This window comes from Formica exsecta, unplaced genomic scaffold (assembly GCF_003651465.1).
Source record: "Formica exsecta isolate Colony F162 unplaced genomic scaffold, ASM365146v1 scaffold170, whole genome shotgun sequence".
Lineage (NCBI taxonomy): Eukaryota > Metazoa > Arthropoda > Insecta > Hymenoptera > Formicidae > Formica > Formica exsecta.
This window is the reverse complement of record NW_021849016.1, coordinates 44,151-58,411: the sequence shown is the minus strand read 5'-3', so window position 1 is coordinate 58,411 and position 14,261 is coordinate 44,151. Positions and strand designations below refer to the sequence as shown.

The following is a 14,261-nucleotide window of genomic DNA, read 5'->3' as shown; positions in this document are numbered from 1 at the left end:
TATATTTATATTAATATATAAATTTTTATTTTTAATTATTTTGTAAATCATTTATTTATTGTAAGCAAAGCTTTTTCGGTTATTTTACGTAATTTGTTTTTTACGTATTTTATTTTAAGGGGATCCAAAATCTCGGCTGTTTTACTGACCAAAAATTATTATTTTGCACATCAAAATCTCTTTTTTAGTTGAATAGAATAATAAGAACTTTTATATTAAGCAAATATTAATTATTATGGTCGGTAAAACAGATGAGCTTTTGGATCCCCTTAAGTATACAATATAATTTATTTTAAGCATTGTACTACTTTATAATTATATTTTATTTCATAATTAAAATATCACCAATTATTACTGCTAACAATCAAGAATTACCTTGCAAATTCGATATGGATCCAGGTGGACTCTCTACATATAAGGCACTGTTTCCAATATTGTTATTCCTTCTATGAATAACACCTAGTAAATGTCTTTGGAGCTCCCCAGCTAAACTTGGCCTAATTGTTCTCGCTTCGTAAGTGAGCTTTAAAGTTGCATTTATAAAAACTCCGCCTTGTCCTTGACTCACGTCTCCTTGATAAACATTGTTTATCAGTGATCCCATGTATTCATCCGAAAACGGTGTCATAGACATGGCAGATTCAATCTGTATAATAAATTTTATAAAAATTAAATAATATAGCTGAAACTTGCATGTATTAAATAAAACAAATTATTAATGTGTAGATAAAATAAAGAAAAAATGTATAATATATTAAAAGAACGTATATGAAAAATTTTTAATTAGCTAGAATATAATTTATTAAGAAGAAAGTTTAAATAATCGAGACTTACGGCTCTATTGGCCTCGTAAGCGAGAGTCTGATAAGATTCTGAATCCTTATCAGCCAGTCCTCGATCCCATACAATTTTCTTGTCGTAGAATTTATCCACTCTAATTGACACAACAATGCTAACAATCCCTGAAAAAAAAATAAATATTGGGTGTAAACCGTGTCAGTCGTAATGTGATAATCTCATGATCTTCGATCGTTTACTAACTTTTGCACGGTAGCGAATGCTGCAATCTCGCGTATCCTGGCTTGCAATGACAAGCCGATACCCCTTGAACGGTCGCGCAAGCCTCGTGTTGATTCGCGTCGCACGTACTTGTATCGCCTACGATACAAGTGTCTATTCTGACGGGTGGCTGTGTCGGTCTTCGATATAACGGTGGTTGCCTCCGGTTCGGTCCATTCGGGCGTAAAGTGGCGACAGGAACGTCCGGTTGTGGAATGGCAAGACTAGCGAAGGTTTTAATGTCACAAATATAATTCTTTTTTTTATTTTTTTTCTATATAACAAAATTTTTTTACCATGACATAGAAAACTAAATTATTTTTAAATCGGATTCGTACTTTGAAAAGATTAAACTGCCAAAAAAAATTGACGTATATTTTTTTTTTTTTACTAAATAAAAATAGTAAAATTTTTTACTATTTATAAAAGATCTCTTTATTTTTACTGTTATTGAAATCGAGACTCACCCAGTACCGATGATGGGCGGCGGTTGAGTTCTAGTCGGTTGCGGTTGTACATGGGTGGATCCGGGTGTCCGATCCGTATTATCGAACAAATTTAGATACGTTCTTTTACCATCGATGCTAACGAAACCTTGTCCGCCCACAGCGGAAGTTAATATGACATCACCGCTACCTGAGTTCACAGATACCCTAACGCTCTCTCCTAAAAATGAATCAAGCATGAAAATCTAAAAAAAAATTTTTATATTTTTTCAAAATATTTATATTAGTAAAAAAAATTATTTTTTTAAATATTTATATTAGTAAAAAAAATTTTATATATTGAAATATATATTACATAAATTTCTACATACTGAAAACATAATGTAAAATACGCATGCAACTAAAGGAAAATGACATAAGCAATTAAGACAATTACCGGAGCTTCCTCCAGGCCCCTGAATTGCCGAGACAGTTACATCAAAGATGTCACCGGGAGCTGGATGTCTCAATGGTGTGATGTAAGGCCTCTGACTTGGCAATCCTTGCGCACCTGTATAATCCAGAGTGTCGTCCAGAACGATTCCAGGTCGTGGACGATAACGTTCCGTAGATCCTATATAATTTTAATTAATTATAACAATTATTATATTAGTATAGTTCTAATTATTTTACTTTTATTTATCAATATGCATATATTTTTTTACATGCCTGTATTTTTCGTAAGGGTCGTAGGACGAACGGTACTCTTTTCCATCGTGGTCGAGCTCCTTGAATAACTCGTAGGAAGACCGTCAGTTGGCGTCGAGAGGCTGGACATCGGTTCTGTGTATTCGACATCTGATACGCTGCTAGGTTCCAAATTCACGGCGGATTTGATATCGGTGCTTGATTCTGCAGAATCAGCGAAAGTCGGTCGAAGAATGACTTTTGTCGGTATAGATTCGATCACTTGAACCGACGAACTGGTCTCTATATTTAAGGTACTGGTCGAGAAAGTCTTCGTGGCGATCGAGGTAGTTTTCTCGATCGGTTTTTCCACCTTGAAAGTTGCAAACGAAGCTTTCTCGTCGCTCTTCGACGATTTCGTAACTTTAACTTGTGAAGACGTTGTCGTCTTCGAGGGTTCCGGATATCGCGTCGTGTGAGTCGGAGTGATGTAATCTGTAGCGACACCGAGGATCAATGTTTCCTCGCCATTAATTTTGTTCTCCTTCAAAGGTGTATGATACTTGTTTACGATATGATGCTTCTTTGTAGACTCTTCAATTTCAGACTTTTTCGTCGTGGTCTGAATAGCTGAATCATTGTTCGTCGCGGTGATCTCGACTCGATCTTTATCAACGCCAAAATTGCTCGTATGATTCTTAGTATCGCCGTCTTCGATAGGCGTTTCTTGATGGCTAGCGTCTTTCTTTATCGTGGAGCTTTCTTGGGATATTTCAGATTCCGGTTTTAAATCGTATTGCGAATTCTCCGTCATCGAGAAATTCTTATCGCGATGGAAACTGGAATCCAGCGGGGGTGGCGAGGGTTTGTAGGATAGTACCGGTCGTCTGTTGCCATCTTGAAAAAAAGTAAGTAATTCCCGGTAATTTTGTTAAAATGAAAATTAAATTATAGAATCTTCTACATGCTATATCTATACTTATGTCCCGTTATGTTAAAGCATCCGTGCAAAATAAATGATTAATTAGACGCGTAATTATACACGACGTACTATGCGAAGAGTCCCAAGTCCAAGGCGGCACGACCTGTTCTGGTAATGGCACTCCGTTGATGAAGGGCCTAACGGGTCTCTCTGGTGGTAATTGATTTAGCAATGGTCTGTCGGGTGCAGGGGGCTTTTCGAACGGATAAGGATGGGATGATGAGAGCGGCGGCGGCGGTGGTGGATTCATACCAGGAGTGTCAAAATCCGGCGGTAAAGGCGGCACATCCGAAATTCTTGGCGGTCCTCTATTGTTGATCCTGTAAGTGCAACGTAATTTTTTTAATTCATACTTAAATATATTTGAAAATAAGAAAGAATACACGTAATTATGTGTATAATTTTCATAACAAATTTAATGTAAAATTTGCAATACCTTGTGGCTTGTATCGGCCTCAATGGCCTCACGGTGTTGGCAGCTACGTTTACGTTGCCATTGAGTAGCTTGACGATGCCGGTGATAATGTCTTGTATATCAGGATTTGCTTGTCTTTGACCTGGTGCGACAGTTTGCAAAATCGGCGGCGGCGCGTGCTCCTTATAGATCCTCGGGATCTCTTGACGGCCTCGTCGTTGAAGATCCGTTACTAGTTGCGAATGCTGTGCTTGTTGCCTCGGAACGCCAACCAGCTGATGGGGCTCCGACAGGAGATCTACTCTCAGCGGAGCCCCTTGTCCTTCCCCCGACATCGATTCGCTGGTAGTGGGCGCTATCCTATTGATGGCAATAAATTATTTCGCAAAATGTATTTTGGATTATATTTAAGATTAAATTAAAGTAATATTAAATTAATATTATTATTAATTTATATAAATACGTTATTATATTGTTAATATCATATAGTAAATTATTTTATAATATTTAATCTTGAATGTAATCACAAGATAAAAATTGAGTTAATAGCAAATTGGAACTTTAACGACTGTGCTATAGCCGGGATCAGAAAAATGTTTGCAAACGTTTTTTTGTAGTTATACTATTTCATATAAAAAAAAAAAATCCATTTAAGTTTAGAGTCGACTTCGCAACTCGCCCTTTTATCAGTATCCATAAAAACAAAATGACTTACTTGTAATATTCTCCGGCTTTTACTTCGATGTTATTACCGTCGATATGGGCCACATGCTTCGACGACGTTAGTTCGTCGATGGGCTCGTCGCGATCCGTATCTTTGAATACGAACCTGGATTGTTCCCCATCGTAATCGCGAACGCTCTTCGAGCTTTCCAACTGAAATGCTGGGACGGTCCTTTGAAAAGTCAAGGACTCGTCCGATTGACTATCACTGGATGTTTTTTCGGGACCGGAGTACGCGCTGGCACTCAGCACGATATTTTCTCGAGAGGTACGAGAGGATGTTTTATCATTTTGTATGGCCAACACTCCTGTAAATAAATAAAAACCTATATAAATATTTTTCAGAATCTAGAAAATAAAAAAGTGAAATGTTTATCGTAAAATATATTGTAATTTCTTATGTAAAGAGAGAAAAATGTTACACACACTAATTGATATAGCATGTAATGATACAAATTTTTAATTAAATTTAAGAAAGCATACCCTCTTTGAACTTTCGAAAAATGAGTACATTTTCTAGATTTTTTTGCAGTGCAACGACTTGATAGAAACTTTTTATTTTTTTACAATATTAACATAATATTATTAAATACTTAAATAAAAATTTTCAGCTTAAAAAATTTTTTTTTAAAGTTATGCAAATATTTGCAGATTTATATTTTCATGCACGGTGTGCATAAAAACTTTTTTTCAACACGCCGCCATTTTTTTATTTTTTAAGATTTTGAAAAAACGCTTGGATAGCAGATAGCTATTAATATGTTTAATAAAAAGAACTTGTATTTTTGATTTGAGATATGATCTACAAACATTTTCACACCGTGCAGCCACCTAAAATTTGGAGAAGCTCTGCAAATATTCCCGTAACTTTAAAAAAAATTTCTTTTTAAGTTGAAAATTTTTATTTAAGTAGTTAATAATATTGTATTAATATAGTAAAAAAAATTAAAAATCTTGATCAAGTCGTTACGCTGTAAAAAAATCTAGAAAATATATTTTGAGGTTTCGAACGGGTATGTCTCTTTAAGCTAGAATTTTTCACTTCAAGATTTTCAGTAAAAAGTCAACTCTGTGCTCGACTATATTACAAACCTCACACGTGAGGGCGATAAACCCAAATAAGCTGTATGCCAGTGCTTAACGCGAATATTAAAACGGTAAACCACTGAAGTGAAGACTATTAGAACTATGGTCGTATAAGGAATATTCTCCATGCTCGAGGAACTCGCGGTAGTATAATGCTTGCATAAAAGGTTGATGAACCCTTTTCGTGATATTGCGCAAACGTCGCTGTTTGCAGAAGACTGATTGGGGACTATAAAGGGGTGGCGTGCGAGAATTAAAAGGGACGTGCAAAACGCGCGCAGCAACACAAAGGGTCGCTCGGAAATTGTTGCAGCGAGTAAAAGGAAAAAAGCGTGTTAATTGCAACGACCACTTCCTTATTTTGATGCGCAAAAATGTATAATTATATCGTCGTTTGGGGCGTAATTAGCCCTGCAATGCTCGCGTGAGAAAGATCTCGTGCGCTTGATCGAGACGCGCGCGGCGCACACAGATGAAATAATTTCGCGCCCAAACGGTACTCTGAAAGGGTTACCTTACGGTATCGCCAATTCGCGGCCCTACAAAGGGAAAAGGTGTGCGTGTGCAAGCTTTTTTTTATTTCAGGAGGAACTGTTAAATTCGCACGATGCTAAGGATACGCGAAATAGACCTTTGTATCGGAGTAGCGAAAAATACTGTTGTAATTATTGCGTTTGTCCTGTCGTATCGTAAATAGTCCCATTTCCGCGACAAATCAAATTAGAATTATATATAAAGATTTTCTCTGTTACGTAAAGAATATTATTATCTCTTTTATTTTTATAAAATTTATGTAACCTTATATATAATATAAAATAATTAAATGTTACGTGAAGTTGGAAACAGCTGTATCAAATACAGGATATGAAATTTAATACCTAAGTTTTTGACAATTTTCGCGTAAATTTAATCTCGCCTATGAAGCATTTTTGCTATTGAATAAATATATCTATAATCTCACGCAGAATTAATATTGGATAAAAATAAAAATAAAATTTTCTTTTTATATAAGATTTGAAAATAAATAAAGAAAGCTACAACACGAAGAAAATTTCGTAACATGTCTCTGAATAGTATGTTGCGAGCGAGAAACCTGAAGACAAATGAGAAACCGCATCGTGACCCTGTCCTCGACTCTAGTCAGGTGATCTCGGCGGTTTTCTCGCGAAAGGGCGGATCAGTTGGCACGGCAATTCGCCGAGCAAAAGAAGACTTGAACTACAGTCGATCCGTCGAGACGACGAACGGTACTCGAACGGTTGACATTCTCGAGGCCGGTATCGAGTGGTTTGACCAATCGTGGACGTGACGGGTATGAAATTACGATTGTGCTCTGTTCACCTTTTCAGGCTCTCTTCTCGGCCTTCTCTTCCCGTTTCGACGACACCTTGCGCCTTTCGATCGAAGGTAAAAAGGTTCATTGACATCGAAGTTCAAGCGAAATCGATCTGAAATCTTTCTCAATAGGAAAGCCAATTAAAGAATAAGCAGAAGTACTTATAGTGTAATAAGCCATTTACTAATAATCATTCATGATATTTTTTTTTTTTTTTTTTTTTTTTTTTTTTTTTTTTTGCTACTAAGATGAAAGAAACATTCATAAGTGAAGCAGATAATTGTAATCGTCAAGCGATTTTTAATGACTATTTAAAATATTTGTTAATATTGCTTTTAGAATTATGTAACAATTTATTTTGCTTTTGTAATGTCAACACTATAGTGCGAGATATCCAGAGATAATTTATGGCCGATCGCATATATTGTATATTTAAAACAAATTATATGAATTCGAAATAATGCAAACTATAAATATAAAACACTGCATATATTACGAACTTCAATTTGACCGTAGTAGATGCGGCAGAAAATTTATGTAACAGTTAGAGAAGAAGCTGTAAATGTTCGCATCTGTCATCTATGCAAAATTTCTTGCTAAAAATATAAACTTTAAAGACACAAAAAATGTAAAAGGATGAAAAACCGTTATATATAACGCTAACAAATGATTTGATTTTGCATACAAAGTGCTTTTAAAAATTAAACTTTTATCTTATATTTGATAACAGGCAGAACGTATATAATGATAATAATCTAATATAATTGCAAATAACATATGATGTGTACATAAATCAAAATCCGAAAAAAGGAGAATTTAAAAATTTATAAAGGTTACTTGTATATAATCAAATGACGTTCACATAAATACATAACAGACTTGTTACGTAAAGGGGTAAGATACCTGCGATGGATTGTTCTCGTGAGATCCTTCTCATATGATTGATGATAACGCATTTCATATAACACGTTCTTATCTGTTCACATTGTAAGATTATACTGTAAATGAAACAACTGGCTATCTCGCATTTTTCTCGACTTTGCTCCCTTAATGTCATAATTAAAGAGTAAGCAGCAAAAAGGGTGAAAATGAATACAATGCTCAAGCAATGCTCAACCTCTTCCATTCTATAATCATTCTCATTTTCTTATAGGAAAATTGCACAGTGTTTCCGTTTCATACAACAAAACTTTCTTATGCACTTTTATATAAAAAAAAGCATATTATTCCTGACAAAACAAAAATTAATCAAAATACAATATAATTAGAAACGAGAAGCTTTGAAAGAACCGTAACCGAAAAGTACCGTAAATTAAACGGTTCCGGTTTTCTTGTTCGGCCAAGGAATCGAAACCAAAACCAGAACAAGCTATTAACAGGCTATCTTATTGGACCGTAAGCGAATTAAGATTTCGTTTCAATCCAGAAAAGAAATTTACCGAAAGCTTCCAGTACAATCTACGCGAAAGTTATAATGCAATTTATTTATTTAGACATGAATTTTTCGCAGACACCTTCTCCAGAAATACTATTTGACATTCGGTTCCAGAATAACAAGATCTTTCTAACAAGAAAAGATACCGATCGTCAGATTGAATTTTTCGTAAACGCGTCGGACAATGGCAGGGATGCAACGAGGCGCGAAGCAATTTAAGTGAAACTAACAGAAGACAACGCGCTGCAGTTCTTAGATCACGATGTCTCGATAATGGTCGACCTGAATATCGTCTATAAATGCGGAATATCGGCCAAGACAATTAATCGCATCTATCATGTCCGCGCGAATATCGCCGCATCCGGTAGGATGTTCGCCGATCGTGAAGATGACTCCAGTCCTTGTCGTGTAGAAAGTATGCACTCATCAGAGAACTATCTTTTCACGAGGTTTTCCCTCTTGTAACGGCTTTCACCGTCGACGACAATAGCATGGTATGAATCGACAGTATCAAATCAAGATTAGTTATTTGTATATTACAGTATTTCTCTAGCGTATCCTTTGCCATTCAATTATTTTAATAAGAGAAATTATAAGACAGCTCGAGCTATACAAAGACGCGCTACTAAAAAGATTCAATTTTCATATCATTTACGATGAGATTACAGGCATTACAATTGCGATCATTAATAACGAAAACAAAAGTTAATGAAAATAAGATAAATAATAGACAATAAAATAATTGATAGACATTCAAATTACTCAGGAAATACTGAGAAATAGCAATTTTAAGCATTATTATTATTCCATTAAATCATTAATAAGATAAATTATAAATCATATAGTTTGATTTTGAAAGAACGCATTAGGAAAATTGTATATATTTCATGTCATTATTACAATCTCGCGAGTGAAATCATTATGTTACAAAAATGAAAATTAATAAAGTAGAGAAGTAATCAGTGATCATTATCCGGATGAAAGAAAATAATAAATCCGCTAGAAAATAACAAAAAACGAAGTCTCATCTCGAGATCTTCTAAGAACAAGAACTTTAATGCTCTTACGGTCCCATGTGTTCTAGATTACAGTTGGGCGGATTTGAAGTCTCTCGCCGATTTCGCATCGCTGCCGCGTCAACTATTAATTATTCATTAGCGAAGGTGCCGATCGTTCAGGTAAAAAGCACATTTGTGCCTTCGCAAATCGCTTTGCTGATGCTAGCTTCCGCGAGCTTACTCCCTCGTTGAATCTCGCTTCCGCGCGCATTATCTATCTGCAATCGCTCATTAAGCGACGTGGCGCGACACGCCGCGATTTTGAACGCGATGCCCCTTTGTAAGTACACGATTAGAATTGCGTTCACAGCGCAGTTTCTCGATGTAGGTTTTTCCGCTGCGATACGCCGGCGCCGTTTCAATGCGCACAATGCTCTGCTATCGTAATTAAATCGCAACAACGGAGGCTAATGCAAAAGAATGATGAAACAAATGGCAGTACCGTGATATATGATGCATCTTGATTGAGATGCGCTAAATTAACTCTTATTAGAGCAATTTGTCTTCCGAACAAAAGTGGGCATCTCGTTATTCTTTTTAAAGAAGAGTTGCATAAAATTATCATGCGTATATAAATAACTTTATTTTCGTATAGTTTAAGATTCTGTGAAATTTTCATTTAAGGATGATAATTTTAGTTACAATATCATGAGTTATTCTTAAATCGTTGATAAAATTTCTGGGCAAAGATTAATAATACAGCGTAAAAGATGTCGACGTTTCATTTCCCCAATCACATTAATTTACGTTGATTTGATATAGCATGATTAAAGTTACATGATTATTTTTACTCTGTACATTATTACAATTTTAAATATCTTTATTTCAGGGGAAAAAATGCGAAAATAAATGCGACGATTGAGTTTTTTACTGTAGCCACGTGTCGACAGAAATTTACAAATAAAGTTAATGGCGTGCTCTCTAGCCTTCAGCACAGTGATAAAAGTTATCAGGCGTCACGGGATACTCTTGAGAGATAGCGACAGCTATACAATTTACCTACATTCTCACGGTGCCCTCTCGATGGCATCCAGCGTGATATATATGCATTACGAACTACATAGGTTGCACGGCGTAACTCTAGATACGACTAAAACCGCAAGCGCCTAACTAATGCTCGCAATAGTAGGACATTCCGTGTGTAACAGGATAATACACCGTAATTGCAAGCGAACTATATTGTACGAGAGCTGACAATTGATGATGCATGCGCGGGGGAGGGTAATTTTAATTTCTGATTAAAATACAATACCTCGAACGCGCGTGCGCGTTTTTGCATAGAAATTCTTAATTGCTCTGCACAGTTATTTTCCCGAAAGTATGTTAAACCATAAAAATGTCGGGCATAAACATCTACAAAATGAAAACATATTGTTTCGAAGTTTTTAATTATTATAGGTAATAATATTAGATGATAAAAACAAACTTGTAGCTCTTCTTTATATTATTAGTAACAATATGATCAACATAAAATGTCATTTTCTTTTTAAAGTAAAAGCAGAGAAAAGACATATTTTATATTTTTATATAAAATATTGGAAAACGTGATATTAAAAATTAATCTTGAAGAATTGAAGAATCTAAGAATTTCTTAAAAAGAAATATACTCGAAGATGATCAAGGGAACACTAATAAAAATATCTTTGCATCGACGAAGTATCTATTTAAAACTGCAACCGATTGTTGCAGCCAATATTCGGCGCGTAATAAAAGATATTTTTTCAATTTAAGCAAAAGTAAACGGAGTTTGCGGGCACTACGGCCTCTCTAATGCAAGCGAGGTGGCCAGGGTAGTCGTGAATCGGAATGTAGGTGAATCACATAGCATCGGCTGCGCCGTCGTAACGAACGGAATGCAGTCTCGCCGAGCTCTCGCGAAAAGAAGACGGGAATATTCTGCATCTTAGAGCCGCGACTTTGCCAGACAGATAAAACATCGCTCGCGGTCGTACTCGAAATAATTAGCGTACAAGAGAGTACCCATGCGATGCAGCGTGCAACGATGTTTAATGCCGGTACTTTTACTTTGTTAATCAATTTCTTCTAGAACGTTTCTTGCTAAATCTCGATTTGAAAACATTATAATTGCAAAAACTGAAACTGTCGAGAAGAGTATTATTTCTAATATAAGATCATGTTCAATCTAGCATTTGATATAAGGTAGAAGAGTAGATGTACTTTGCATGAAATTATATTGTTTCTATTTATAATTAGACAGAAAGTGTAGATGTTCATTTTTAGCATGTATTTTATTAGTTGTCATAAATTTAAAAAAAATTTGTTGGATGCCGATAAAAGGGCGATGTTATTTAAAAGTATTTCACAAATTACTCAGAAATTTTATACGTGGACATTAAATTTCTCATAACTTATAATTAATAGATTCGTAGTTGAAACTAAAATTCCATGTAATATACTTGAGTATTAGCAATTTGTTAACAACAGTTACAAGAAAGCGGATGTTGTTAATAATGTAGAAGACGACAGCAAGATATAAGCAGGACCGTAAAGATAAGGTTCTTACGGTCACTTGCAGAAATCGCAGATTACCAGAGTTAGCGCGACGAATGGCCGTTTGGTAAAGGACTGAACGTTAGAGAACAAGGTGGTCGTTTGCAGTGGCACATATTTTCAAGAGACACGAGAATGTGAAGCTCTCCCAGCAAGGTGAAACATGTTTCCAACCGACCGTCTGGTATCATATTCGCGAGAGAGGCAAACGTAAAAAATATTACCGGTCTCTCAAGTCGATTATTCCAGTATCGATGATATCGACTGTAAACCAGCGATTATACGCATCACGGGTGACCTCGAGAAGCGTGACCGATTAAACATGAGAATCTATCGCACGTCTTGTTCTATCTAATTCAGAGGCTCGATCCAATTCACACAGCCTCGACAAATTTCCCACAAAATACGCGCACTAAAATAATTATTACGTTAAATCTCGAGTAATCGTCTTATTGTTCGCGTTACATGAAGTTGACAAATTCTCGTTACATTCTCTCTGCCTCTATAAACTATTAATTTTCAATTTTTTAATATATGTATATAAAATAATTGCAAGCAATAAACCGATATAAATGATAATCACTTTTCATATATCATGTTTTTTTTTTTATTATTAACTACTCGCAGACGAGAATCGCCTAACACAACCTTTAAAGAACAGGAAAGAAACCTGACAGGGGTTATCCATGGACGTGTACACCGAGCTATGTGCTGTCTCTCGAGGCGGTAACGGCAGACTTAACGGTATCCCATTCCAGCCCAATATTTACATTCTTTTCGCTGGTAAATGCGGTATATTGTATCTACGTAGTGCAATTCGGCAATGCGGAGTTTATAAAATCGATGCTGCACGAATGGATTGACATCGCGAGAGAAAGTGACATCACCTCAAAAGAGCATGACTGGTTTTATAGCAGCTAGTAATCGCGATATAATGAGAGCGCACGCGATTCCAAAGCTATGTTTATAAAAAGCTATTAGTTTATTAAATATTAATTATGTGAAATAATTTATAAATAGATACTAGTTTATGAATGTGTTAATAATATGAAAGAATTCTCATTTTATACAAGAATGCTCGAACGTATGTGATATAATCGATAAATGTTCAAACTGCATTTTGGAGCATTAAAAACTTTTTTGGGATTTTATTAATACTTTTCAAGCTTCGAATATTATGATTAATCGAATTGTCCTATGTTTTCAATAATATGGTTTTGTATTAAATTCTTATTTTTGATCAAAATTCTAATTTCGGCTTTTCTTTTCGGAAAATTGCCTTATGTAGATGAATTTCTTATAGATCTGGGAAATGCGGCAATTTTCTGGAAAGGTGGACTCCAGTCTCATTTCTGTTCTACTGTATAGGCAATTCCGTGACACTTTCACGGTTAATGCGGTTGGGCGAAAGTCAGGGAGTGACGAAACTCTATGCCGGATACGCATCGCAGTGTCGTTGCTCCTGCGCGTGTGTTAGCGATGACGTTAGTGGCTTCATGCAAATATCTTTCCTTGCGCAAACGGGAAGCCCGATATAGCGACGGCGAAACTCATGAAAGCTACCCGAGTGACGCGTTAATCGATGACTCTTTCATGACACCTGGACGAAATGCTTACAGCATCGATTTTCGTAGAATATAAAATCTAATATAAATGTGTGCATGAATATTTTCTCTCAATTAAAACTCTATATCTCTATTAATATCTCAATAAAAATCAATAATGATAAGGACTTGATATTTTAGCACTTTCACAGAGTATATTAGTTTATATATAAATCGTTGTTAATTACATTGACGTGGAATAAATTGTAATCAATCATTAATATGTACACAAATATAGACAAAATCTATGATAATATTACTACAAAATATATTATAGATGCTAATAGGTGAAAATGTTTGAAGCGCAATAACGATCGTATAATTTTAATGGCTCACAGATGGGAACGGATCTTGAAACGCGTGCAAAATTAAATCCATAAAATTTGCACGAATTTTCAACGAGCGCAATGACTGGATATTTTTCATAGATATGAAAATATCTATTTTTTGTACAAACTTTTGCATCTTATTATTAATATAATTTGTTGAAATATGAAGAATATATTTTATGTATAGTTCAATATATAACAAAGAAAACAATAATTGCATCTCTATCAATATATTTTAAAACTTAAAATAATTTAGATATTGAACACTCACATCTCGTGCAGACAGACTACATATTAGAATTAAGAAGGTATTTGCTTTGTTTTGTTCGTTTTAAAAACAAGTGACAAATATATAAATAAGAAAAATATAGGTTACTCTTATTGAATTACTTATTCGATTTTTTTTATGCGGGTCTTTAAAACACTATTGCCAAATCGTATGTACGTGTGTCGTAACCTTTGCCAGTTTTTTAATTTGAAACGATAAACTCTTCGAGTACTTAAACGTAAGTGCGTGTCATGCTCGCAGCTTTCTCCTGACAATAGCCCGATGTGTTTATAATAATATACTTGTAAAACAAATTATTTATAATCATATATAATATATATTA

General features: G+C 35.1%; 2 protein-coding genes across 2 annotated transcripts in view; one reads left to right on the top strand and one right to left on the bottom strand.

The window, feature by feature from the left end:
* LOC115233314 (cyclin-dependent kinase 4-like) overlaps window positions 1–14,261 on the top strand; it is a 57,508-nt gene that overhangs the window by 11,014 nt on the left and 32,233 nt on the right. The window lies entirely within an intron of this gene.
* Window positions 1–14,261, bottom strand: part of LOC115233313 — a 23,258-nt gene that overhangs the window by 4,444 nt on the left and 4,553 nt on the right. The window contains exons 2-10 of the mRNA XM_029803648.1: window positions 4,284–4,599; window positions 3,590–3,928; window positions 3,223–3,473; window positions 2,214–3,068; window positions 1,942–2,118; window positions 1,527–1,725; window positions 1,042–1,283; window positions 835–962; window positions 376–646 (exon numbers count right to left, since the gene is read on the bottom strand). Coding sequence (XP_029659508.1) covers window positions 376–646; window positions 835–962; window positions 1,042–1,283; window positions 1,527–1,725; window positions 1,942–2,118; window positions 2,214–3,068; window positions 3,223–3,473; window positions 3,590–3,928; window positions 4,284–4,599 — 2,778 coding nt within the window. The remainder of the gene's footprint in view (window positions 1–375; window positions 647–834; window positions 963–1,041; window positions 1,284–1,526; window positions 1,726–1,941; window positions 2,119–2,213; window positions 3,069–3,222; window positions 3,474–3,589; window positions 3,929–4,283; window positions 4,600–14,261) is intronic.